At 44.2% G+C, this 27465-nt stretch overlaps 1 protein-coding gene across 2 annotated transcripts in view; it reads left to right on the forward strand.

Moving 5' to 3' along the window:
* The window catches only part of LGI2 (leucine rich repeat LGI family member 2), a 44978-nt gene extending 27066 nt beyond the window's left edge, over positions 1–17912 (forward strand). For both annotated transcript variants that reach the window (XM_080386371.1, XM_080386372.1), the window contains 6 exons: positions 751–822; positions 4023–4094; positions 4652–4723; positions 5837–6006; positions 11145–11309; positions 13956–17912. In XM_080386371.1, the coding sequence (XP_080242497.1) occupies positions 751–822; positions 4023–4094; positions 4652–4723; positions 5837–6006; positions 11145–11309; positions 13956–14773 (1369 nt within the window). In that variant the 3' untranslated portion in view covers positions 14774–17912. The remainder of the gene's footprint in view (positions 1–750; positions 823–4022; positions 4095–4651; positions 4724–5836; positions 6007–11144; positions 11310–13955) is intronic.
* Positions 17913–27465: the final 9553 nt, after the last annotated feature.

Below are 27465 nucleotides of genomic sequence, written 5' to 3' on the forward strand. Positions count from 1 at the left end.
GACTGCCTTGTCCTGGCTCAGGTGACAGCTGCTCCAGTGCAGCTCTAAAGTGTTTTGTCCCTGAAGTTCACATGGGAGGCCAAGGCAGTGGTGCCTGGAGCAGTCGGCACCACTGCTCTTCCTTGCTGCCTGCAGACACGGGACTTTGCTTTGCAAGGACAGCAGGACTTTCTGTCTCTAGCACTTTGGGCAGGTCTGTGTTTCCAGCTGACAAACTGGCTGTGTGACCTGTGTTTTGTCCTCCCCACGCTGGGGGCTGTAGCCTGTCTGTGGGTCAGTCTCGAAGCATCCCCCTGGGAGCGCAGAATGAGTGAGTGCTGAGGCAGTGCTGCGACTGCATAAAATGGGAGCTGGCGCTTGGGAGCTCAGGAGTGGTGCTGCGATGATTTCTTGAAAATTGTCGGTGTGGCTGGAGGGTTGGTGGGCAACTGAGGTCTACACTCACCCTCTAAAGGTGGCTTGTCCTGCTCAGGGGACCAGAGAGTCAAGGACCAGCTTGCATTTAACCAAAGTGAATGGCATGGCGAGCATTTTTCCTGGGGAGTAGTGGACATTAATTAGCATCACATTATGTCTTTGATATATTTTTTTTTATAGACCATGCCACGGTCTTTTATGTGTGCTGCATTGGTGGGGCAATATGGGCTTAAGTCAGTAAGATTAGTTTGGTCATGGGCAATAAACACAACAAGCATAATCCAGCTTGTCAGGTTTTAATGTGCTTTCCTAATGCCTGCTCTCCATTTTCAGCTTGCTGAACTCCAACTCCTTCACTGTTATACGAGATGATGCCTTTGCTGGTCTCTTCCATCTAGAATACCTGTAAGTTTGGTGTTTTATGTCTTTCCCTGTCCTTCATAAATCAAGATGTTTTGATAAGTTGCCAAGATTCCTGCTGTGAAGTCTTAGTCTTCACTGTGGTTACCAGGAGCAGGGGAGATGAAGGATTTATGTTCCACTGTTGTGCAAATGTTCTTTACGGTGGCTCACCATTTTTCAGAGGTTGCAGTGGATTTTTGAAATACGCCATGAATGCAAGGTGGCTCTGTGCAGTTACAGTACACCGAAAAGGCATCGCTTAGCAAGAGCGTGTCTTGGCTTTCCAGCACAGTGCCATTGCTGTCGATGGGCTTTGAACCTCAGGAAGAGGTGGGGGAGCCGCTCCCGGATTGCTGGCGGCCTGAAGAGGAGTTGCAGAGTGTCCGTGTGCTGTCCAGAACAACCCTGATTACCAGACCAGCTCTCTTCCCCCAACTTTCTTCTCCAACTTAACCTTTTTTCTGATATCCCTTTAATGCCCATGGCATTTATTATTATATTACAAATAATAATAAATATATGAAAATATATTAATACACCATATATATTATTACAGTTATTTATAGTATAATTTAAATTTATTTAACTCTCCTTTACGCGGTTGATTTTTACATTACCTTCATTTCCAAATCTATCTTTTTTGATTATTTTTTTTTTAGTTTACTTTTTTTCTTTAAAAAAATTACTAGCCCTGGTACCAGGTTGTCCTCACTTCATACTCTGAAGAACTGCCATTTCTCTGTTACTGGACGTGAGCTGGTATGTTTGAAACTCTGAATACGATCTGAAAAAAATTTCTTCTTTCCACCCACTTTCCTGTGCTGAAAGGCAGCTGTGGAAAACATTTCTGTCTTTTTCTAAAGGAAGAACAATGCTTATGGAACTGACTCTCGCTAAAGTCTTGCAGGCAAACAGGTATTAAGGTGGGATATATTCAGGATTAATAGTCTGATATGTGTGGAGCAGCCAACAATGGAATTTGCAGACAAAAAAACAGAGGATAATGGTAAATGGATATGCTAAAATCCGTGATTCAGCTACATACGGATTTTTCGGAGATAGCAAGATATATAATAATTCTGTTTTCTGTGTGTCTAGAAGAAAAAAATTAATTTGCAATACATTTATGAAAAGAAAGAAAACCATGTTAATGTTTTTTCATTAATGACTTGCTTTCAAATGCTGATGAGCTCATCCCAGCAGTACATGCAGTTGTAATGGTTGCATTAATGACTGCAGCCAGATCCCTGTCCGAAAGGAAAAAGTCCTGCCCCTCCTCAGCTGGTCAAAGGGGAAATCCCTGGCTGCCAGCTGCAAGCCAGGGAACAGGATGTGGACCAGTAAAGCCTTACAGTTTCAATTTCCTTTAGCTGCAGCTGGACAAGTAGTCTCGGTTAATGGTTGTGGTCACCCTCCCTGCCAAGTCCACAGAGTTCGTCCTCTTCCCAGCAAATCGCACCTCCCGCTTTTGGGAACCGGGTGTGAGTGGCCTTTCTCTGGCGTGTTTTTTTGGCCATGTACCTAGTAACACTCTTAAAGCTTCAATAACTCGTGTCTCAGCTACCAGTGATCAGACCTGACGGAGAATATGAGAACCTCACTGACAAACAAGAATGACAAGTTCCTTTGTGTACAAAGCAAAGTCTCTGGATGAAAAGCAGCTGGGAAGCACCCACAGCAGATACATACATATCTACATCTCCAGCTGTGTCCCGCTGCGCTTGCAGCACTGATAATAGCATTCGATGCACCCTTAAACTAGCTGGCCCTGTGTGCAGAGGTTAGGTAAGACAGGTCTGATGAAGATGGGAGCTTTGCTGGTGAACAGAGTGGTGTTCCCAGGGTAGCATCCCTTTGAGGCCAGGTTTGGTGACTCAGGAATCCAGCAAATTACGAGTCCCAGCCCAAATTTGCATTGCCTTCCTGCAGCGTGTGCAGTGAAGCCGTGTTTATTTGCATGGACCGGTGAGCTGGTGCTGTGCAGGGATGCCAGGTGCTGGTGAGGGTCTCAAGAGGCAGTTTAGCTCTCTGCTCTGTGGATTGAATTTGTGTCCTCACACAGCCTTGTAACAGCTAACGCTCTTCTAACGTCTTCCATGTAGGCACAGCACTTTCTCATCCGCACCCTTTGCATGTATCCAGGGTCCCAGCCACTTCCTGAAGGATTTTGGCTGTGTCTAAACTGCAGAACCAAGAGCACTTGTCTCCTGCATCCCCATCTTGGCTCTCGGGAGGAGACTGTGGCTCATAGCATTTTTCCTCTCTTTCCCTGGAAGGCAAACAAGGATGCGTAGGAGGAAAGGAGACACTTTTATCTCATAAAACCTTTTATAAAGTCAGTATGCAGTTGTCATCATCCAAGTACAGCTGTACCATGCAATATCTTGATGGCCACCTGGCTGCAATCACTTTACAGGGCTGATGGTGTGTTTACGGATGCATCCTCAAGTGCTCAGGGGTCAAGATGCTCAAATATCAGCTCTTTCTTTAAATGCAGACATGGAGTCAGGAAGAGCAGCATGCTCTTGGAATTGATATGTGCCTGTCGTCATTCCCCCAGCGCACAAGGCCATGACCTGTGTGCAGCCATCACCCTGCAGAGGTGGCATCCCAGCTGGAGAGATCTAACTGTGGCACCGAGAAGAAGGCAGTGGCCTTGCCATTGATGCAGACTTGGGATGTCTGCGGTTCGAGTCATGGCTCTGGGGTGTGGAAGCGGCACTGCATGTGCAGCCACGGCAGCTGCCCCTCAGAGAGCCCGCCTGCAGCCTGGGCATCCCTGGCATCGCTGTGCTGCCCCATAGTTTTAAAACACAGGCGGTTTGTGAGAGGAAAGGAGGACTTCAGCTTTGCAAGTCCATCTCAGAATCCTCTCCTACGCAGGTCTCTTGCCTCATGCAAAACACGCTGAGCAGACTTAACTGACAGAGGAACGATGTTTTTGCTTTGTTCATTTTATTCCTCTTCTGCTGGATGTTTGTGTCATATGCTTTCGCTTGCGCTGCCTGGTACTCGCCTTGTTCTGTGCAGTCCACCCGAGGAGAGGGGAAAAGGGAACGTGAGCAGCTCCACCGAGATTTCCCCACCTTTAAGTCTAAAGGGGCTGCCCAGAAACCTGCTGAATTTGGGGACCATAAGTTAAAGCACTGGTGATGCTAATAAGAATGTTAATTAAAGTATTTTATACTTTTTTCCCCCCCTAGATTCATTGAAGGAAACAAAATGGAAACAATTTCAAGAAATGCATTTCGTGGCCTTCGAGACCTGACTCACCTGTAAGTTATTTAACACTTAGCAGAGTAATTTGTACTTGAACAAAACACTTCTGGGGGACTGCTGGTTTTTCTGCTACGCACAAAACCTCCCTTTCCCTCTGTGCATCAGCTTCCCCCTGCTGTCAGCAATGTGCCCTCCACAAATTAAAAACTGGCCTTAAAAAAATTCCTGCTTGGGCAGCACTGTGTTCGGCTGCCTGGGCACGCTCGTGGCTGGTGTCGGGGTGCGGCTGTCACCCACAGGTGCTGCACTGGTAGCACCACCACACTGCATACTCGTGATTAACATTCCTGTTTCTTTTCGGCATGCTCAGCGATTGCACTGTGTGCTACATTTGCACCTGGGCAGTAAAAAACTTCGTATCTTTTACCTTTATGTGAGCTTCAGGCAATCTCCATTCCTGAATGAGAATAATTTGTATGTGCCTGTAACTATTACCAATGCCAGTGGCTGGACAGTACTAGATAATTACTAACCTGTAGGTGAGCTCAGACTTAGTAAGAATCAGCCAGACAAGAGAGAAGCATTGATACTAAGCTCTGATTTTCTTTTCTAGTTCTTTGGCCAATAACCATCTCAAAGCTCTGCCAAGGGATGTCTTCAGTGATTTAGATTCTTTAATTGAGCTGTAAGTAATGAGAATCTTTCTATTGACTGCCTGCTTCTGTCACTCTGTTACTCTGAGTTTTACGTTCTGGGTTTGTGAGGTGCTGTATCTGGTATCTGCACAGAAAAGAAGTGTGTGTTTTGTTGTTCTAGCTTTTCTCATTTTAAAATTGTTTATTTGGCAGCCTCCTCTAAAAGAACTGTTTCTCAAATCCCTGTTGCTTCTTGTGATGCTGTACATAGCTTGCATTATTGTACTTCTTTCTGATGTTTCCTATGAATTGTTTTTTAGGGAAAGGGAGACAATGAGTTTTAGAACTACAGTTTCTCTGAACATTTTTTCCTGTTGTTGTTGCATGTATTCCCTGAGATTATCTTAGTAAAAGGCATTCATTAAAAAAACCCAAAATGCTTTTTTCTTGGTTTTGTGCAGTTGTAGCACATTGCTGACATACTGTCAGTGTTTTCTTGATGTAACTGAGCTGCTAGTCAGCTTCCCCTATTTTTGGCCTGGCTCTTCCAAACAGCAAAGTGTAATTGTAAGCCACAAAGATTGCCAAGGGATCGAAGAACAGGTACAGTGTTGAAATCACACATACATTAGTAGGGGGAGGTCAAATTGACTCCACATCAGCAATGACTTGAAAAATAGAAGCCTTACATCTGTATTTTAATGTAATGCAGAAACAGTACCAGCAAGGCCACTCTGTCAACCAGCGGTACTGGAGTAGTTCAGGGAAGGAATGGGATTTATCTGTGTCAGCGGTAAATGGTGGGAATGGGGGTTGCAGCAGACAACCAGACTGTCAGAATTTATTATGTTACAGTCCTAATCCTATGAAAACTTATAAGCGTGAGTGACTTCAGACGTGAATCACAGTGCTCTATTACTACGACTACGTGTGAGCGTATTTCCTAGATTGAAACAGTTTTTCCAAGGACAGCACTCGGTGAAGGAGAGTCCCTAGTAAGAGAGTCCCAATAAAACTTAAGAAACTTCCTTGTTCTCAGTTCAAAAACGATTATAGGCTACTGAGATATTTTTAAATTCAGCATGTCAGGGTGATAACAGTTCTGTAGTATTCATATTGCTATCAACCTTTTCAAATATGTTTATTTCTGTGTGTTTTTTTAGAGATTTAAGGGGAAATAAATTTGAGTGTGACTGCAAAGCCAAGTGGTTGTTTTTGTGGTTAAAGATGACAAATTCCACTGTTTCTGATGTCCTGTGTATTGGTCCAGCAGAATATCAGGATAAGAAGTTAAATGATGTGACAAGTTTTGATTATGAATGCACCACTACAGGTATTCAGAATGTATATTTCTAAGCACACTAAAATGGTTAAATATCAGAAGTTTAGAATATACCCTTTCGCTTCTATAAGCATGACCTGGGGGGAGGAAAGGGTTACATACAAAGCACTTCTGAGTACTAGAACAAGCATAAAATGGGAAAATTACATTTGGAAGCCGAAGTAAGTACCGAGTTTTTATTTGGATTAAGTGATAATGGGAGAAGAGCTCTGAGTATTCATATTCCAAAAGACTTGATTATGACTCACTTTGTGACTTAATTTTCATCACAGAATGCTTTCTATTATCTGGAATAAGGCCATATAGTTATGGCAGATGAGCTTCCAAAAATCTCTGCATTTCACAGAAAGCAATGAAAAGAAGTTCAAATGATGTGGCTATATCTGTTATTTTTATTCAATAGGCCACGATTTAATAGCATCAAATGTGGCAGCAATACTGCCAGCAGTTCTTCATGGAACTCCATTAAATTAGAAATGTCCAATAATGTTCTGACTACTGTCTTGTTTAGGATCTTGATTTTTATTTTAGGTAATGTAAAGCATGCTGAAGGAATTGAAGAGAAACTTGCATGTGGTTGTGGTTATGCTTATACTTTGTGACTGAACAGCCGTAGTTACCTATCTTTGAATGTAGTCACATCATATAACTGAGAATATCAGCTACGAGTATTCTTTTTCATCTTTCGTGTATGTGATATCAGCACTCTGCCTTTTTTCTATACAGTAATATCAGAGGCATTCGGGTTCTCATCTGTCGTTAAGTCAGTCATCATTATTAAAAGACAATAGAAAAGTTGATTACTACTAATGTGAAATGAAGTTTCAGGACAAGGTATGAAAGGTAATTGAAGGGCAATATGTAAAGGGAAAAAGAATGAACTCAGAATTTAAAAATATGTCAGAAGAGCAGCAGAGGTAAAGTGCGATAATCTGCTACATAAAAGGATGTCAAAGCAGGAGAGCGATGTAGCTTAGAACAGTACCAAAGTTATGTTCCTGTGTCTGCCAAATCACCCAGATGCAAAAATACAAAGTAAAAGCAGACATTTTTTTATTTCAGTCTGGTTTAAGAAATTGCATAGCACTAACTGTGCAAGACCAAGCCTTATTTACCTGGTCCTCAGACCTATACTGACCTACCTGCCCTCTGTCATCTCTTAGATGACATCTCAATAGAAACCTATCTGTACATTTGCAACAAGCAAAATTCACCTGTAATGTTAGTCCCTTTGTCTGCTGTAAGCAAAATTGCATCAAGCATAAATCTAATTCCACATGCTAAGGTGTTATGTGGTGCAAGGATTGCCCAGCTAAATATTTGCTCAAATGCCATCAGAGAAGTGCTCTCCCAGCACAGCACATAGCTGTAATACATTCTTCAGACTGTAAAGGGTGTTTTCAAAGCAGTTATTCTCTGGCTGCTGTGAGGGAGGGCTGTGTGCCTAACCCCTCTGGCCTGGGGGTAGGAGCAGCAGGCTTCTCAGAGCTCCAGTGCTTGGTGGAAGTGGAGGATGCAGAATACGTGGAGCTCTGGCGTCCTTACAAAGTGTCCGAGAGGGACAGACTGCATGCAGAAACGAGCCATAAGAAAAAACAGGGATAAGTAGAGCAGAAATGCAAATCTTCAGGAGTGTGTCACCTCTGAGACAGCTTCACGTCCCCTGCACTGAACTGGAAGCTACCTTGCTGAAGCTGTAGCCTGCTGGTGGCCTTGGTGGTCTGTGGTGTCAGGCCACAGCTGATTTTTTCTTCTCTGCCATTACCTCCCCAGATCCAAAGGGAGTGTAAATATGCCCACATGCATTCCTTGAGGACTGATTAGTCACAGACTCGGGCTTGTACCATACTCTGCAGTACAGCAACATCCCCTGTAGGTGTATTCCCCTTTCCTGCTCGGCGACAGGCAGAGCTCTCAAGCCTCTTTCATTCATGTCAGTCTTTAGTATCATATTTCCCTCCTTTGCCAGGCAGGATCAAGCTTTCCGTCACTTCTGGTCTCTGGTACTCTGTGTTGAGCATAACTTGGATGTAGAATGTGGCAACAAAGCAGTTTGTTGGGTAAAATGTGCATCTCAGTGGCTCCAGCGAACTGCTACTATGGTAACAGGAGGAGAGATGGAAAGAGGGTGCTGCCAAATTAAAAAAAAAAAAAGAGCCAAAGAACAAAGTAGTCCTATTGCTTCTTCACAGAGAAAGCAATTCATAGTGCTGGTGATCTGCACTTTTAACTCTTTGTGATAGCTTCTCTCTTTTCCATTTCCTCACAGCTTGCATCATGGAAGCACGTTAAGCTGTTTCACTTCGTTTCTTGTCTTTCTCCCGCAACAGTGTGCGAGGGGGCTGTGCTGTGGCTGTAAGCACGTCAGGGGAACCTGTCATTACTTTCAGGAGACTGGAAAACGGGCATCGTGCTCCCACAGTTGCTGGAAACAGGCTGTGTGCATGCCTAGACCTTGCTTTGCCCAGGCGTGCTGGCAGGGATCATCCTACCGAGCTCTGGAATCTTGGTTTCCCCTTTCTTTACCCAGCTGGGGCTGCCTTGAAGAGGTGGTCTCCTCTTTCCCTGCTGCCTGGAAGGAAGGTGCTCCTGTGCAGGAGATTACCTGTGCTGCTGTGGTGGGAGACGGGAAGGGATGGGTAACACTCCCTCATAGCGCTTCCAGCTCCCGGGTAGCCTCACCTGGAGCAGAAATCTCCACTGCAGGGAAGACGGGATGTGAGGAGAGGAGAACCCAGTCGTAGGATGCAGTTTAGGAGCTGCTGCCCAAGCAGATCATCGCTCCCTTTAGTGTCCTGCAGTGTTCCCCATGTGATGCCCCTCTGCTGTGCTAGCATCAGTGCTCCTGTGTGCTGGGATCAGCCAGAGCAGGGGCTGCTGAAAGGGAAATCAGCCCAACCACCAAGGTGCTGGGTCCCTCACCCATCATGGCTGATGCCAATCCAGCTGCAGAGGGAGTGGAGGCGGTGCGGTGGCTGGAGGCTGGGAGGACCACCCCAGCCCTCGGCCGGCAGAAAGCAGGTTAAACCCCTGTGTCCTGGGGCTGGGAGAGCAAAGCTGTGCATCAGGGCGAGAGGGAAAGCAGGACAGCCGTGCTGCTGAGGGGCAAAGCGAGGGCCACATCCTCATCCTTCTCCTGTTGGGAAGATGTTGGGAAACCCCCACCCCCCAGCACAGTATTTACTGTACAAGCCCTTCTAGCATTAAAGCAAGGCATGTGGACCTGCCTGTAAAACTAAATGGAGTCCCTAAGATGTAGATTTTTGGCAAGCCTGATGTGGCAGCATCTCCTTACTTTGTAACCCTCTTCTGCATTAGTCTGGTATTTCTGACTGGTGCTAAAACCAGTGTTTATTGCTTTTTACTGATTATGACTGCTTTTGTTACCCATTTTCACTCATGCAGTGACATAAAGAGCCCAGTGACAGGTACCAGTAAAAATAGCTGTGTTAACACTGAATCATTTCTGAATGAGCAGTGGGTATTAACACACAGACTGGTTTGTTTTAATTCACAGATTCCCTCAAAGTGTTTTACAACTGTTCAGATTTCAGGATACGTCTTTTTCAGGATTAGTTTTTTTGGGTTTTCTTCTCAAGATTTAAAAAATACTTTGATTTTCTATGACTGTATCTGCTATTCTCCCATTCTTAGCTACCTTTGATGATTTATGACTTGACTATTACTTTCTGCATACTTTGGTGTCAGTTTTCTCCAGTCCTTTTATTTTCCCAGTGAGAATAAAGATAACTTTCTTGTTCTCCTACCAGCATTTATGAATCAAGCCCAAACTCTATTTGTAATAGTCCTTCAAAGAATGGAGACTGTCATTTCTTTCGCAGCTGTAGAATCTGCTCTGTTTGTTTAATGGTAGTCATCTATCTTTATTCTCCGGAAGTGTAACTCCTCAAGGGCAAGGCTTTCAAGCATGCAGAGACAGAGAGTTCTTCATTCAAAAAACAATTATTTCATAATGCACCAAAATGAGGGACTCGAGTGAGGACTTAATTACCATTTCATCAAAATCCCTGGATGCCCAGGCCCTTCCAACGTAGGAGTGCGTGATGAAGGCATGTAGCAAATGGAGCTTGAAACAGAGCGGTGTGTGGTTCTGCAGAGAAACACCATCACGGCAGAAGATGCATTTCATTTTCTATATGTCTGTATCCGTACATCACTTCAGCACAGGCCCTTCTGCCACATTCTAGATCCAGGCACTGGCTTTTCTTTGTCAGCTCTGCTATAGCAGTTTCTTTTCCTGATAATAATGACCTTGCCCAGCTGCCAGGCCACAGATCAAATTCAGACCCAAGCCTCCTTGCTTTGCCCCAGATTGGCTCTTTGCTGACTGCTGACTTCACCCAGGGTGAATTTTAGAGTTTAATCTACAAAGCCACTTAGATTTTAAGGCAAAATCTTGAATTTTGGAGTTACACTCCTAGTCTTTACAGGTTGCTTCAACTCCTCAGTCTTAGTGTCTAGGATAAGTTTTCCACTGGATAGTAGTTTGCAGGTTGGTTGTATTTTACGCCTAAACTACTTTACAATGCCCCGTAAAACGTTATGTTAACTGAGGTTTTGATTACACCATTTTGTCTATGGTCTAGCTGAAATGGGGTTATCCCCAGGCAAACTTCAGATATCATTTCACTTTCTGCCTGGTTTAGCATAACACAAGTTGCTAGTGATTAAATTTGCATGACTTAAGAAGTTATTGGACTTCAGCTGGAAGTTGCTGTCTCTCAGCTTGAAAGTGATTCTAGCAAGGCCATTTCACTTGACGGGAAAGCAACTTCCAGCTGTGGGGAAAGAGACTTCTCTCTCAATAGCCTGATTTCATTGATACCAGCCAGCCTAGCTGGAAAACCTGATTTCTGCCACTGTTAACCTATTTGATCTCCTTGGCAACTCTATTTCCAGAGGACGGTTTATGACGCCTAAAGCAGGAGACGCTTTCCCCTGTTGCTGCATGCCTAGTGTGAGCGCCTACACTTCCATGGTAGTGTTATATACAAAATCCAGGATGTTTCACTCATTTTCTAGTGTAAATCATTGTAATGAGCCGCAGACCACTTACTCTGCATTTCCAGCCAGGATGTATCCTAACTGTTGTAAATGTATGTTTCTAGATTTTGTTGTTCACCAGATTTTGCCCTACCAGTCAGTTTCAGTGGATACGTTCAACTCCAAGAATGATGTGTTCGTTGCCATAGCTCAGCCCAGCATGGAGAACTGCATGGTGCTGGAGTGGGATCACATTGAAATGAATTTCAGGAGTTATGACAATATCACAGGTATATGAACACTGGGATTCCAGGCATTGATGAAGTGTTGGCGTTTCACAAAGATGATATTCATAGATGGGACCAGCTGATGGTTTCTGTCCTGAATCTGTGTTGAATTTGGTAGATCGAAGTGTGTAATGTTTGGACATGAGTAACTTCATGGAGTGGTGCATCTTGTTAATGCACACACATTTAACCTGGCTGTAGGACACAATCTAGGCTTTTTTTGTCTGATCTTGAAAATTGTTTTGAAGGCACAAACACTTGCTGTGATTGTCACGCCATGGCCCAGCTTAGCACTCACTGCCTGAATCACACTGTGAGTTGAAGTATATGTTGAAGGAGCCCTTACTCTTGCCGAAGTGCCTGCGAAATAGAATACAAAAATACTCTACTGCATGTAATAGGAAATAGGTCTGGAGGATGCTTCTAGGGTAGGCTGGCCAGGAAAGCGTGTTTCACAGCTTAAGGTGACATAGGGATACTTAAACCGTGGTTGTTACCTAAAGTCATGTGCTGTAAAGCTTTCATGTTTGCTTTCCATTTGCAAACATGCTGAATTAGCATCCTGGCCAGGTTGCTCATCAAACAAAAAGCCCATGTGGATGCCAGGTGTTTTTCTAATGCTAACGACTGTTCTGTCCCAAACTGACACTCGTGGTGCTCAGTTACACCACTACAGCAGGGACAGAGTCTTTATTGCTGCTATACACTGCCCAATTTCCCAGATACTTCAAGCTACTGGTTCTGAAGACTCAGGAGCTAAATTTATCCACAGAGCATCCTTCCCTCCTGTTCCTTGTTACGTGTGATAAAGATTATTTTTCACCTTGCATTTTGGGAAACAAAGAATATGCTGTGTTGTCATCTGGTGTTGAAGCCTACAAAGGCAGCAGGCACCTACCTCCTCAGATCAGCTATGTGTGTCACTGATGGAAGTTTACAAGATGCTACTCCTCCATCAGGAAATTCTGGAAATGAAAAGTTTTGCTTTTTTAGCTTTCATTGTATTTTGGTTGATTAGGGGGGAATATGTACCAGTGGATGTAAACTGAGAAGTCAGTGGCCCAAAGAGAGCTAACAGAGCTCTAGAAAAGCTCTGGAAATTAAATGTAGAGTTTGGGTCATTTCCAAAGGCAGCTGTCTTCTGGACGTATTTCACCTTCCTGTGAATGACGTGATTAGGAGACACTTCTGCTGGGGACTGGTGTCCTAGCTCCACACCCTGCCTACGTGCCCAGGCTCGTTTCTCGAACAACTGCCCAATGTTCCTGTGGGCCTGAGCTTGAGCTCTGGACTCTGGAATGTAACTGAGAGATTTTGCCAGGGGACACAGGCACATAAAGAGCCTCTTGTGGAGCCTAAAAAGTGTTTTGTCGAGCTCAGGAGCTAGCTATGTGCTCTGTGGGGAGTTTTATTGCTAACTGTGTGCTTGGCATTCGGGTATCTGAGTTTAGCCCTTTACAACATGGGCTTACAGAGCTGAGCTAGTTGTCAAGATTGCCTTTGCAGTCAGCACGCAGAGAACAGGCATTGCTGTCCTCTGCAAAAGGAGACATCCAGGCTGGGTGAAATCTTTTCTGGAGTGCTTTTTGACTAAGTTAGTCCAGAAAGAGCCTGGATGATCAACTCGAGCGTTCATGTCTACGCTGCAGATAGATACCTTGTGGTACTTGAGATGAATCCCCCACCTCCTGCACTGGGAGGGTGGTAGATCATCCCAGGCTGGCTGTGAAACAGCTACGGGTAGGGGACGAGCAGAGGTGCCGGAGCAAGTCTCCTGTAGTGACTGTGAGCAAGCATGCACAGGGGAATCTGTGCAGTTATGGTTCTGCTTCAAGGGTGCACTTCAGAGAGGAATTCTTCTCTTCTCTTCTTCCAACAAAACCTTTTGCAAACAGTCTAATTGTTACTTTCCTGATGTGTAGTGTATAGTGACTTGACATTCTCAGAATGGGCCGTAACCTGATCTGTTCTAATCTGACAACTGCAATATTCCTAAATATTTCTAGTTTAACATAATCTCAGGAATACTTAACAGAAACAACATAATTAGATTTATCTTTTTCATCCTGCTGTCAGGTGATATATCCACAAGATGCATCGATATTTCTATTTACAGCAGAAAAAGCTGACTCTGGCCCTCTTGCACCAAGAAAAATAGACTATATTTCATTCTTCTAGTTAAGCTGGAAAGATGGACATTCAAGGAATAAGAATTTCAGCTGCCTACTGAGTCATGAGATGACAACTCTTGATATTTTGCAATAATAAAATTTTGCTTAAATAATTGTTTTGGATATTAGGGGGCATGTGTTTGAACAAAGAAAGGAAGAAAAATTATTCTGGATAAAAAGGAATGAGCATTTTAGGGTGGATGAAAAGGAATGAGCATTTTAGGGTGCATCATACTTGCACAATCTGAGGGCTGTGACATTTCCAACATTTGAAGTCATCTTTCCAGTTACTGGGGAGAAAAAATCATGAAAAGAAGCTCTGATGGCATGTAGCAGAAGGCAAAATTAGGAGATGGTGTGACTTTAAAAAAGGGGAGGGGTGATTTTGGTAATCTTTCTGTGGCTCTAAGGGTGCTTTGTACTGTGCTAATATATATATATATGCTTTTTTTTTTTTTTTTTGTCCTTTGGGCTATAGGTCAGTCCATAGTGGGATGTAAAGCCATTCTTGTTGGTGACCAAGTCTTTGTGGTGGTGGCACAGCTCTTTGGTGGCTCACACATTTACAAGTATGATGAAAGCTGGACGAAGTTTGTCAAATTCCAGGATATCGAAGTATCTCGCATTTCCAAGCCAAATGATATAGAACTTTTTGAGATAGACAGTGAAATGTTTTTTGTCATAGCAGATAGCTCTAAAGCAGGTTTGTCAACAGTGTACAAGTGGAATAACAAAGGATTTTACTCATACCAGTCCCTTCATGAGTGGTTCAGGGACACCGATGCCGAGTTTCTTGATATAGATGGGAAGTCACATTTAATCCTCTCTAGCCGTTCCCAGGTTCCCATTATACTCCAGTGGAACAAAGTTTCCAAAAAGTTTGTCCCACACAGTGAAATCCCCAACATGGAAGATGTCTTGGCTGTGAAGAGTTTCAGGATGCAAGATAGCCTATACATCACACTCACGAGATTCATCGGTGACTCCAGAGTTATGAAATGGAATAGCAAACAGTTTGTGGAGATACAGGCTCTTCCATCCCGAGGAGCCATGACGCTGCAGCCTTTCTCCTTCAAGAACAATTACTACCTAGCCTTGGGAAGTGACTATACCTTCTCCCAGATTTACCAGTGGGATGGTGAAAAGAAGATCTTCAGATTATTTAAAGAAATCTATGTGCAAGCACCACGGTCTTTCACAGCTGTGTCAACGGATCGAAGAGATTTTTTTTTTGCCTCTAGTTTTAAAGGAAACACTCAAATATTTGAACATATCATCATTGACTTGAGTTTATGAAAAGCTGCTGGAGTGAAATTTGTGTAGAATGACATTTATACACAAACAAAACAGAGACCTTTCTAAAAACAGGGTGCACCTATGGAGTATGATGACATTTTCTGAACTTTTAAAACTTGCATATTAATCAGGGATTGCATTTACTTGGTTACTGCATGACATGTCCGTTCTATCCTTTTTCAAAGACACATTGCAATCTGCAGTCATTCAGAGGAGAGTGCAGTGCATTAGGATAAATGTTGACATCTAAAAGAATAATCTAAATTTTATGCAGAAAACTACCCTGAATTGAATATCTCATAAAGCGAAGAGTAAGCCATACAAAGCATAGAAATGATCTTGACTCTTAAACTAACGTGTTAGTAATGATTTTAAGACTAGAGCCAGTTCTTCACAGTTGCTGATGAATTGTGAAAGTAAACAGTAATGTTCCAGAATACACTTTATTTTTGTTTCTTGAGGTCTGTCTTCAAAATCTGCCTTTGTGGTTTATAATAAGTCTGGGGCATCATTTTAATTCATTGTAGGTTAAAGGGAAAGTAAAAACCTATTGCCATTTGTCTTCCATTATTCACTATTTCAGCAACAAACTGTGCATAACAAGTAGCCCATCCCACAGTAACTGGGTAGGCAGGAAAAGAAGAGTATGTCACTTCTGGAGCAAATAACAGAGGTCTGCATGGTGCCGTGAATGAATCAACTACAAATTCCATCCACTTTCTGGTTTAATAGGTGTCCCAGAAATCCCCTCCATTTTGCCCTAGTTTGTTGTTTTCCTGATGATCCCAGTAGATTCTGGGGTCTTTGCTTCAAACAAGTAAATCTGTTGTGATTTCTCGCTCTAGAAGGCACAGCTTAAGCTTAGCCTGAAACAAGCACTATATTCATGTCCTCCATGCTGTAGCTCCTCTGTATGCAATGAGATGATCTATTCTCCAGTGTTCCTTTCTCAGTACAGCTCACGAGCCATAAATTCAGGTTTGGGTCATCACAAGCTGTTTTTGGGAAATCCTGCTTCTGGCTGAGATCTAAATATGACTCCGGTATCGCTGAGTCTTTTGAAACGAAGGCAGCTGGAGCTGCTTCAGGTTAGAGCTAACCCTGCCTCCAGGAAGGATTTCCTCTTGCTGGCTCCGGGCTTTTGCCAGGTTGCCAATCCACTGAAGGGTAAGCAGGATGACGTGAACAGACCGTGCTGTGTTGGTGTTTTGGGTGGCTACAGGCTAAGGCATTCAGTCAGCCTTAACAGGGCAGTCCTGGCACACAGTCTCTTGTCAGGATAAGAGCAAGGCGCCATTTTCCTGTAAAGGCGCTCCACCGTCCTTACTCAACAAAATTGGGTATCAGAGCCCCCAGCTGTTCACTTACACAATATGTTTCTTTACATTTTCATACCACTTAGCATATGAGGGTTGTTTTATTATGTCTTGCTGCTGCACTGCTGCATTGCATAATAGGGAGGCTTTGCGTAAAGCGGGCAGAGCAAAGGAAATTGTCCTTTATTCGTTCATACTCAGGGCTATCTCACCTTCCGTGTGCTGAGCGAGCTTCACATTTTTGCCCTGGACGTGTGAAACATGGCCTATTATCACAAACAGAGATGTTCACATAGGCTTTCCAACATCCAAGCTGCAGGAGGATTACGCACGAGGACTCCTGTGAGGAGCCCTAACCTACCAGTGACCTGACACATCACAGCCTTCCCTAACTTCTGCCTCACTGCTATGAAATAAAATTACTGGTCTGTCAAGAGACATAACTAATTTTATTCAGTTTTTAAATTATGAGTTAGGGTTTTTTTTTTCTATGGAGATGCTCATTCTGGTTTTATTTTTAATCACGTTGGCAACTTCGCCCATCCAGCTACCTGAACTATTGAGCGCTGCCCTCCAGATCCCAGTGTGGTGTCAGTCCTGGTGCTTCAATCAGACCAGTAGATGCAAACCAACCCTCTGCAGCAGGTTTTAGCATTGCCTCTCCCAGGATTAAGCTAACAAATCCGACAAAATGAAGAGATTACTCATGTGTCTGACAGTGAACACACTTTCATACCACGTTCCCAGTTTACTTTTTAAAGCAGGTATGGCTGGCAAGCAATGTTTCTTTAACCTGTGTTGTGGGAAGGCATTTTGTATTATTTCTCTGCTAAGAGTGCATGTTTAGAGGCAGATTTTCTGATGAGGAGGGGCATTTCTCAGTGCACCAGGACTTTCTTTCAGGGCTGTGAGTACTGTTCCCTCAGCAAGGGGCACCACTCAGAGCTAAAAGCTAGTTTAGAGAAATTGGATCTTGGCATTTTTTTCTTGAAGGGAAGCAAGAGGATGGTGGGAAAGAGCTTGCGTATCGCATACCAGGAGATTGTACCGTTTCGAGAGCCAAGGGGATTTTGAGACTTGGCTATCGAGTTGAATTAAATTAAAATGGTCTCTGCAGAGGCAGGCTTAATAAAGAGGATAAAGTGATCCACAGGAGTCTAGCTCATTCACACAGGACCAGAAGAAGAAAGTGAGGGAAATGAATTCTGCAGGCAGGCTGCTGCTCTTGCCGAGTAGCTGTGTTGGGTGGTCAGAAAGCCCAACTTTGCATCCCTCCTGGCTTCAGGAGGCGCCTGGAGTCGGACGCCAGCCTGTCCTGCTGAGTTAGTGCACAGGAGGTCAGAGCAGCTAAGAGGGCAGGCAAAGAGCACCACTTGAAGAAGAAAAGGTTATCGTACATTTCACAGGATTAAACAAAGGCAGGGTCTCAAAAAGCCTTGTTCTGCTCTTTCCCAAGGAAAAGCCTTTCCAAATGCAACAATGGTTTTGTCTCCGTAGCCTATATTGTGTAATGGAAATTGTTTTGAATACTAAATAAACCATGCATATCCATAATTTATTGCAATTGTTAAGACCATCAGGACAGCGAGAAAGGATAACAGAACATGCCACCTGGTAATTTTTAATGTATTCTAAAATATATACAACTATGTAAAGAACAGTAGTTTATATAAGCATAGATTTAATACAATGTGATAGCTACAGTGGGAGCATTTTAAGGCTGTATATACATTGAGCTTTTTTAGTAAAGAGGAGCTGATGCAGTCTATGCTACTGACACGTGTGTACTCTTTCAATGTATGAATAAAAGGTAGTTAATGAGATTAATAGTGGTGCGTTGTGCATGTTAAATTATCCATGCTGTGAAGATCCACACTGCCAGAGGGATGTACAAGGTGGGCAAACGGGTCCTCGTCCGTTCATGATCGGTTTTGGCTTTTGAAAACGTGGAGGAAGCTGTGCTCGGCTTGATTAAATTCAGTTTCTGTGCCTGAGGTAGCGCGGACCTCCAAGGTTTTGCTCTTCCCTGGCTTTCCCCTTCACTCTTTCCTTACACCCCATCTAGTGTTACAAGGATGTAATGCAGCTGTTACTACGATTCCCGGTTAATGGGGAACTCGGTTGTTTCCTTCCTTTCTTTCTTACCACAAAACCAAGAGGTCTTCATAAATAATTTTCAAAAGATACTTAAGTGGTTTTATTACATGCAGAGTGGATAAGAATCAAGCCCAAAAATGAATCCCTAGACTTTCAGATCTTTGCTGTGAGGTCTCTTAAGATTTGTTAAATTTTACTGAATCATTGGCATTTACTCTGAGATTGCAAAAATAAATATAAATCTATCAACAGTGAATACATTTTACTTAAAGAAATCCTTGAGCATTATCCACTGATCCTGCCGGTCACTAATGCTGGGGATAATTCCTCTTGTTTTCTTTCTTCAGAAACAGTGCGACTCTCTGTAACTAATTACAGGCTCGTGCAATCAAAGAGATGTCTGCTGTACCATAACGGGGTGCAGTTGGTCTGGGATCATTGCTTTCCTTTTGGGTATTCCACCTTTTTATGAGTTGGCAGCCCTTGTGGCGTGGTATCGTGGCTGCATTCAGCTTGAGCCCTCAGCACAGGAAAGACATGGACTTGTTGGGGTGGGTCCCCAGAGGGCCACAGAAACGATCAGAGGGTTGGAGCACCTCTCCTGTGAGGAAAAGCTGAGAGACTTAGGGCTGTTCAGCCTGGAGAAGAGAAGGGTCCAGGGAGACCTTATTGCAGCATTTAAATACTCAAAGAAGGCTTGTAAGAAAGATGGGGACATAGTAGCGCCGGTTGTGATAGGACAAGGGGTAATGGTTTTAAGCTAAAAGAGGGAAGATACAGACTAGATGCAAGGAAGAAAGTTTTTACAACAAGGGTGATGAAACACTGGAACAGGTTGCTCAGAGAGGTGGTAGATGCCCCATCCCTGGGAACGTTCAAGGCCAGGCTGGACGGGGCTCTGAGCAACCAGATCTAGTTGAAGATGTCCCTGCTTATGGCTGGGGGGAGTTGGACCAGATGACCTTTAAAGGCCCCTTCCAACCCAAACCATTCTACGAAGACCCATATCACCTCTTTCGACCCCACCCGCAGACTGTAAAAAATGTATCTACCCCTTGCCTCCCTGCATCACACCTCTCTGTGAATTATTCCAGGGTGGCACTGTGCAACTCCTGATGCTTCCCTTCAATATTTTCCTCACCCAGAGCCGTGATGTTAGGTTCAGTTTGATTTTGCTGTGCATGGCTTTGTAAGGAATTATGTCCAACATGCAACGTATGCAGCTACCCACAATGTATGCGTATGGCTCCAAACCACCCACTCAGACCCAAAGATAACAGAATTTGCCTAGTGCAAACGTGGCGAATCCTCCATGGACCTAATCTTCCAGCAACTTTCCTCCCATGCAAGGTGTTGCAAAACACCTCTGCAAACCATCATGCAGCTCTGTGGCTAGAATGGCAATGGCTTATGGGCTGAGTGGTACTGGCAGGTGGATTATTGCAGAGGAATTAGAGGCATGAAGCTGGGTTAATTAACATTGATAATATACAGCTGTGGGCTGGCTTCAGGGGCGGTGGGTTGGCTGACGTGGATAAGGTGCAGCTGTGGCTGGTTCCTGCTAAGTAGTTAAATAGCTCTAAGGGGTAGGGAGGAAGAGTACTGGGTGAAGAGAGACCTGATGAAAAGAGACCCAGAAGGAGGTGAAAAAGTGTATACTCCCTGGATGTAGAAGCAACAAGGAGAGGCCCAGAGAGAAGAAGGGGGGTTGGATGAGGAGCGGCTGGCTGGAAGAGGAGACTGGATGAAGAGAGAATCCAGATGCAGCAGAGGCAAGAAGCAGGGTGGATTGGATGAAGAAACAGCATGGACAGTAGATGAACTTTTGAAAGCTTGTGGGGGGTTGGTGGCTGTGCTGGGGCAAGGTGTGGGAACTACTTACTGAAGTTACCCTGCTATTGGATGGTAAAAGCCTTGTTGCAGCTGGCTAGTTTGTGCTGTGACAGATTATGTCTTTGTAGCCATCACTTTAAATGCTTTCACAGTATCAGTGTCTTTTTTTTTTTGTGGAGGATCTCATACCAGGTGACCAGCTGATTTTATCAGATTTTGAAGCCTGTTAGATCATTTAACTTAGAGTTTCTCAAAAAGAAGGCTGCACTGTATGGGGAATGCAAAAGGGCTTAAGGGGCTAGTTTCCAGATACTGGGAAACCCCCCCAGTGTTAGCAGCTTGGCTCCATTTCCTCTGGGTTGAGGTGTGAAAAAAGTCTCAGTAATTCCTGGCTGTGAGCGTTGCTGCAAAGAGGGAGTAGTGGTAGCAGCTCAGGTCTGTAGGCCAGGAGTGAATGGGGCTTAGGGAGGGTGAGTGGGACTCTTACAGCTGTTTCTTAAACATTTGCCTTCAGCTTGACTCGTCAAAAAGACCCTTGCAATCTGCAGAGGCATGACCATCCCTGCATTGCTTTTTGGGAATGCTTTTCTCTTGGTATCTTGCTGTGACTTTCAAGGAGAAACAGAAAATTTTAGTGGAAGATTTGAGGAAGGTGGCTAACAGGTGGAAAAAAACATTCATCTAGCAAGGATAGAGAAACTGTGGGAGGGCAGGTGGAGAAATGGTGTGAATTTGAAGCTGATGTTTGAGCTAGATATCATAGCCAGGATATGACTGACTTTTGGGGCTGCAAGCACACGTTGCCAGCTCATGTTCTGCTTTTCATCCACCAGTACCCCCAAGTACTTCCCCTCAAGGCTGCTCTCAATCCCTTCATCCCCCAGCCTGTATTGATACCAGGGGTTGTCCTGACACAGGTGCAGGACCTTGCACTTGGCCTTGTTGAACCTCCTGAGATTCACATGGGCCCACTTATTGAGCTTGTCCAGGTCCTTCTGGATGGCATCCTATCCCTCAGGCATGTCAGCCACACCACACAGCTTGGTGTCATCTACAAACTTGCTGGGGATGCGCTTGATCTCACTGTATGTCATTGTTGAAGGTATTAAACATTACTGGTCTCAATACAGACCCCTGAGGGACACCAGTTGCCACTGATCTTCATCAAGTCATTGAGCTGTTGACCATTACCCTCTGGATGTAACCATCCAACCAATCCCTTATCCAATAGGCAGTCCATCCATCAAATCAATCTCTCTCCAATTTAGACAAAAGGATGTTGTGAGGGACCATGTCAAAGGCCTTACAGAAGTCCAGATAAGTGACACCCATTGCTGCTCTTGCCCATTTTGTAGTCACTCTGTCACAGGAGGCCACTATGTTGGTCTTGGGAAGATTGAATGAGAAATTTCCATAGGCATCTCTTTGTTCCAGTTTTGCTATATCATTCCAGTTTTGTCATGTCAGTGAGGTGGTCTGGATGAAGTTTAGCAGAAACCAAGGGAAGCAGGTGACAGAAGTTTAATACAAGTAACATTGAATTAGAGATTAGAAAACTAGAGATGATGAGGCTGTAGACAAATGCTTTAGTCACCTTGAGGGAAACAAATCACATTTTCTAAGCACAGAGATAATTCAATGTGAGATCAGGGAATCGGGGAGAACCAAAAAAATAAGTTTCTAAATAAAGGAAAAGAATAGGAGTGACAGTATATAAAGTGTGAGTTTACTTAATTGCTGTGTAGAGTTAAGTATCTAAGTGGCTTTCCAAGGTCACTTGGAGAACGCAATCCACATCATTTTCCATTCCAGAGTCACCCTAGTTTATGCTTAATTAAACTATGCAAGCTCTGCACACTCTAGAAAATGCCCTTTTTATTACATTGTAGGCAATTTGCATTTCTGAAGGGCATTTGGGAACCATGACATCACCAGAATGAAGGGCTTCTGGTAGCATTGCTGCCATTTTTATTCATTTGCAATTGTTGACTTCTATTCCAAAGTTCATTTCTATTTCCTGCTTGGACATTAGCACTGGATTGTACAAGAATGCTCATTTTCCAAGTTCAATGGCTGTTTCAGTTCTTCTGACTCAGCAGCCCTTTGGGTCTGACTCATCCTCCAGCTGCAGGTGTGTCCTGACAATTAATTCTCCATTTTAGTCCCATGAATGAAAGGCCGATGGGTCAAGAAAGTACTCTCCACCTGCTGCCGGTGGGGTTAGTGGGGATGGAGCCTGGGCTGGCACATGAAAGGAGGGAGCAGCACTGCTCTCTGCATGTTGATGAATTTCTCTCTTCCAGTTCTTTCTTCTCTGGTCTTAATGGTATAGTAAATGGTTTTGCCAGTTTTACAGAAAGCGAAGCACCGATGAGGCCAGGATAGTGCAGGTTTACTTGGGAAGCTTCTGAGAACAAGCTAGAAATAGAAAGGGGAAACAGAAGTTAAATCTGCAACTCTGGTTAATGGCATCTGCCTACTATTTGTTTGCAAACTCTGTAGCCCAGGGGTCTCGATGGATCCCCAACTCCTCCTGGTTCCTGCTGACAGCGTTTTCTGACTCTGCTTTGTACCATTAGCATCTGGGGAGAAAACTGCAGGCCTTTCATTTTTGAGGAAGGCTCATTACCATTATCTGTGTCTCTGTCACCTCGGGATCTGATTACAGTGCTGGGGTTGCACCTTGAAATCGTTACAATTAAGACTTAATGAAGTGAGTAACTACAGAGTCCCGCAGTTACTCCCCACCAACTTATAGCATCTACCTCTATCATAGGAATAGCTACCACCTGATTTTATTATTTTTAAAAAGTGAAACCTTGTATTTGGAGCTCATCCTATAAAATCCCACACAGCTCTCCTTCCGTATCACAACACAGGCTGGATGAGCTTGGAGTATGCTGCTGGCTGAAAATGGGTGCAGGTAGGAAGGGGGGGGGGCGGGGGGAAATCACTACTTCTTGGGCTGAAATGTGATAAGGGAATTATGGGTGACAACTGTGTGGGGAGGGCTGTGCTCATGTCCATGCTGAATCCCAGTCCCACGCGACACTGCAAGTACAGAGGTGCAGGCAGCTGATGTGCCTGAGCCAGCCCACCCCAGCACTGTGAGAGCTCCGCAGCTCCCATGTGGTTTACCCCAGCGTGCGTTAAGGATGTACCTGACCTAAGCCAAGAGAGTAAAATGAAATAGGAAGCGAACTGGCACTGTAATGTCTTCTCGCCACCTTTGGCTTGAAATGGAGTCTCCGTGTGTGCAGGTGCACTTCCCAGTCCTGTGCTGCCCAGCTAGCAGCAAATAGCGATTGGTTCCTTTGCTTTTCTCAGATATGGATCAAGACAGGTTTGGGGGTAACATGGAAGGTAATAGAGAGTTTATCTCCCTTCAGCTTTTTTCTTTCCCCTTTGCCCCCCATTTATTTGCCTCTGTCTTCCTAATCGCTGGGAGATTATGAAGTCTGACTCGCCAGACTTGAAGAGCTGTATGCCATTTTCCCTTAAGTGACAGCTGAGATATTTATCTTTATTGTTGTCAGGAGACTTACGTCAACATGTGCAGGGCAGTTGAGGATAATTTTCCTTTTGATATTTTTGAGGGACTATCAATGAGGGCTAACTGGTGCAAATCCTGGCCCTCTGGTTTGGTGGATAGAGGAGAACAAAGAGGTTCTTGTAGCTTGGCATCAGGCAGCTCCAGGACCCTTTTTCTCAGTAAGAAGAACAGCTTCCTCATAGAAGGTGCAGACAGAAATGCCAAATTACCTATCCATGAATGTAATGAACTAAAAAGCCTCTTTTACAAAAGATATTAACTTAAGTGTCCTGCTCCACTCTGGGATATTTTGTGCCCAGGACTTTGAACATGGTACTGGTAGCCTCTATGTTGCTTGGCATGCAGGGGTTGTAGGAAGTATTTCTAAAATGCCTGGAGATTTAGTAGCAAGGGGCAGGAGGGGAATGCACTTGGGAATAGGTTACTTGCTGATGTGCTGACAGCTGTAGGGGTAGGGGGCTGAGAATTAACTCTTAGAATCTGGGAGTTCCTGAAGATGCTGAAAGCTCCAGGCTGCCAGGTGGAGCTGTAGGCATGTCTTTGTCATCTACCATAGGCACTGGGCCTTTTGGGGAGGTCCTTTTCCATGAGCACCAGAATGGAAGAATCCATTTGCAGTATGTGGACTGTAGCAAGCTGTGCAAGTCAAGAAGAACACTTTATAGTGAGGAATGCTGCATGTCTGCTGCAGTCATCAGTGGAGGCATGCTAGATTCCTTAGGAAAATAATGCAGTAGTGTTCACTTTTCCAGCTGTTATTCAATTACTTGTTGGTGTTGTCCTTGGTGTTTTCTTCCCTGAGACTCCTCTTCCAGGTTTTATTTAGTGAGTTGAATATTAATTGTGTTTTCTACCACCTTTGCCCGTGTTGGTCATGCCTGTGATAGGAAGGATCAGCAGAGACAAGGCATTCAGGTATCAGAAAGCTGTTAGATCATGACCTCAGCCAAAACAGAAAAAGTCACAGAACAGCTGAGGTGGGAGGGGACCTCCAGAGGTCATCTGGTCCAACCCAGCTGCTCAAGCAGGATCACCTAGAGTCAGTTACTCAGGATCATGTCCAGAAGGCTTTTGATCTCCAAGGATGGAGACTCCCCAGCCTCTCTGGGCAACCTGTGTCAGGGCTTTGTCACCCTCACGATGAAAAAGTTTTTCCTTTTGTTAATTTCTTTCCCGCATATTTAAGTCCTCCCTATGGAAGGAGGGCAAAGAAACATACTGCATATAACCACTTGCATAGAAAATCCAGCCATTCTCTGTTCCTTTTATCCTCATCAAAATGTGTATAGATGAAATCACTTCTGTGTCGTTTGCAGCACCAAAGTGTTCCTAAGTATAGACTTAGCTTAGTGACCTTGTAGTGAATGTCAGCAGTCAGTTAAGTCACCACTTAGCACTGACAGTGAAGCTATTTAGGAAGTAATGAGTTGGCACAGCACACTAACTTCTGGAATAACTGGGAGCTTGCTAATGCCTGATGCATGCCCCACGCAGTGGTATCATTTAGGGAAGAGCGTGAGTCACTCCTCTTGCTCCCAACTGCAGCCCAAGGCATTAAGTTTGTCTTCACTAAAAACATCTCGGGCTCATCCATGGGCTTCTTCCCTGCTGTACTTCACCTTCGCTTGTCTACACTGACAGCTAGCTTGGGATCTTCCCTTTCAATCCAAGAAGATCGACTGTCTGTAGTTATCCCTGAATACTGTGACATTGAGGTAAACACCAGAAAACCTATCTAGAGTCATAACAACAATGGCAAAATAGTCTTCTGCAAACTCTCTGATCTGAAATAGGTTGCTGCCAGGGTCTCCCTGTGGGTGGGCTAAGGAGAACAGGAAAGCTCAACTCTCCCCTATCCTGCAGGGAGATAGGGTCTGGTATCCCAGTCCTGGTGCTCCCCAGAGCCTACGCTTGGAAATGATAGATAAGCAACCCCCTTCATTCCTTGGAAATGATAGGTGATTGCTGGGCACAGGCAGCATCCAAGGGTGCGTGGGTCTTTGGGCAAAAGACAGTGTGTTGTAAGCAATGAATCTGAATCCCTCTGAGCAACAGAAAATGGGATGGGAGCTCCTCAGGGAGCAGCTCCTCCCACCTGGAGAGGGCATGGTGCGTGGCAACTGCTCCTGCAGTTTGTTTTGTACAAAGCAAATTTCAGTCAGAAGCACCTAATTTACATGAGCAATTCAGCAAAAGAAACTGGAGGAAGTTTGCTCCAGTTTGTAAGGATGGGGTTTGGGCATCCCTTTTTTTGGTAAAACATGGCAATTGTTGCCACCAAGAAACTAACGCATGGCATGGAGTTACAAACCTTTTTCTGTGGGAAAGCAGAAAGCGTGCCTGGGTGCTCACAGCACCTTTCAGCACTCCCCTCTTTTTTGCAGCATCACCTTGAGTAGGTACTTGAATGTGCCACCTTGGTGTGCTGGCTGGTGAGCTTCCAGTTATGGGTGCTACCTCCATTAGGTATCATACCTGCATAGTTCTGTATTTTTCTTTCATGTTCTCAAATGAAGACCAGTCTTCTAACTGGTTCCTCTATGAAGATACAAATAAACTCCTGTGAGGAGTACACAGCTTCAGTCTGAGGCAGCTTCTCAGGAAGACAGACTACTTCTTTCACTGAGTTTGTTCTCTAGCGTCAACAAATCAAATATGAATTTGCTCAGTTTAAATATATTTTCAGAAAATCCACCACTGGATACATCCTATTACACAAGTGTATGAAAATCAAGGGAAAAATGATTAGGAAAGGTTTCTACCTTCTTTTTTTTTTAATGTTTCTTCTCTCTGAAATCTTTCACATGCAGATGTTGATGGTTTGTCAAGCACATGAAAAACAGCTCAGTTTCTGGAGATGCAAGGAAATAGAATATTGAAGGAAATTGCAAAGAGTAGAAGCAAATGAAAGATCTTTTTCAATAATGTGCAAGGTTACGGACAACAAGGATATTCATGAACCCTCTAAAACTGAATGTCAAGCAATGAGACTATTCACCTTAACGAGAGTTTTCTTTTGTCTCTTTGTGTTTAACCCCAAGTTATTTGCATTGCCTCCCGTGACAACAAATTAAATCCTCTGGAAATACATTTGCCTTCTGCTAGTAATATCTATCACAATAAAATATTTGACATTTATTGTCAAGAGCTGTATGGGAGACAGAAATTCAAGAAAGGTGAAAAAGAGCTATTGCACCATGTGCTCAGCACACCAAACTACTTAACCTCTTGTCTCTAGTCTTTCGCTCTTCAGGTCAGTCAGACATTTGAAGTATTGCCAAGATAACATACTCGTTTTGCATGGACTAGAGATTGCTCAGTAGTGACCTCTCTGCCCAGTTAAAGGCTGGACTGAAAAAAGACTGCGTGTCTCCAGGGATTTCTGCCTTGTCCTGCTTGGCTGCATACTGAGAAAGACCGTGCAGGTAGTGATTACCAGCAGGTTGCTAGATTCCTTTCAAGAAACAGCATGAAGAAACAACTTCAGCCAGTGTGCGAGTTGTGTTTGGTTTACTTATCAGCAGATGGCTAGGTAGGTAAGAGAAACACTAAGAGCACAATGTCTGAACCGTGTGATTGCAGCACAGTGGGGACCAGGAGGAATGGGAGGGGATGGAGGTTTGCCCATCCAACAGGGGCGCATGGCTGAGGCAGAGTACTGCACCAACACAGCGCTTCTGGGCTGGTAGATCCTCACTTCTCCTCACCATGCATGGGTCTGTTGGGCTGGGTATCATTGCACTGTGCACTGCTAGAGGTGTGCCACTGTGCTTCAGTGGCTGTAAATTTGGTGTCCTTGCTAGAAGCTTCAGAGGTGAAGAGGGGCCCTCCTTTTTTGCTTCTGACTCTTCATGATGAAAGGGAAAAGGTTATTTCAAAGATCCTTCCTTGCA

The sequence above is a fragment of the Falco punctatus genome (assembly GCF_963210335.1).
Source record: "Falco punctatus genome assembly, chromosome: 1".
NCBI classification, from domain to species: Eukaryota; Metazoa; Chordata; class Aves; order Falconiformes; family Falconidae; genus Falco; species Falco punctatus.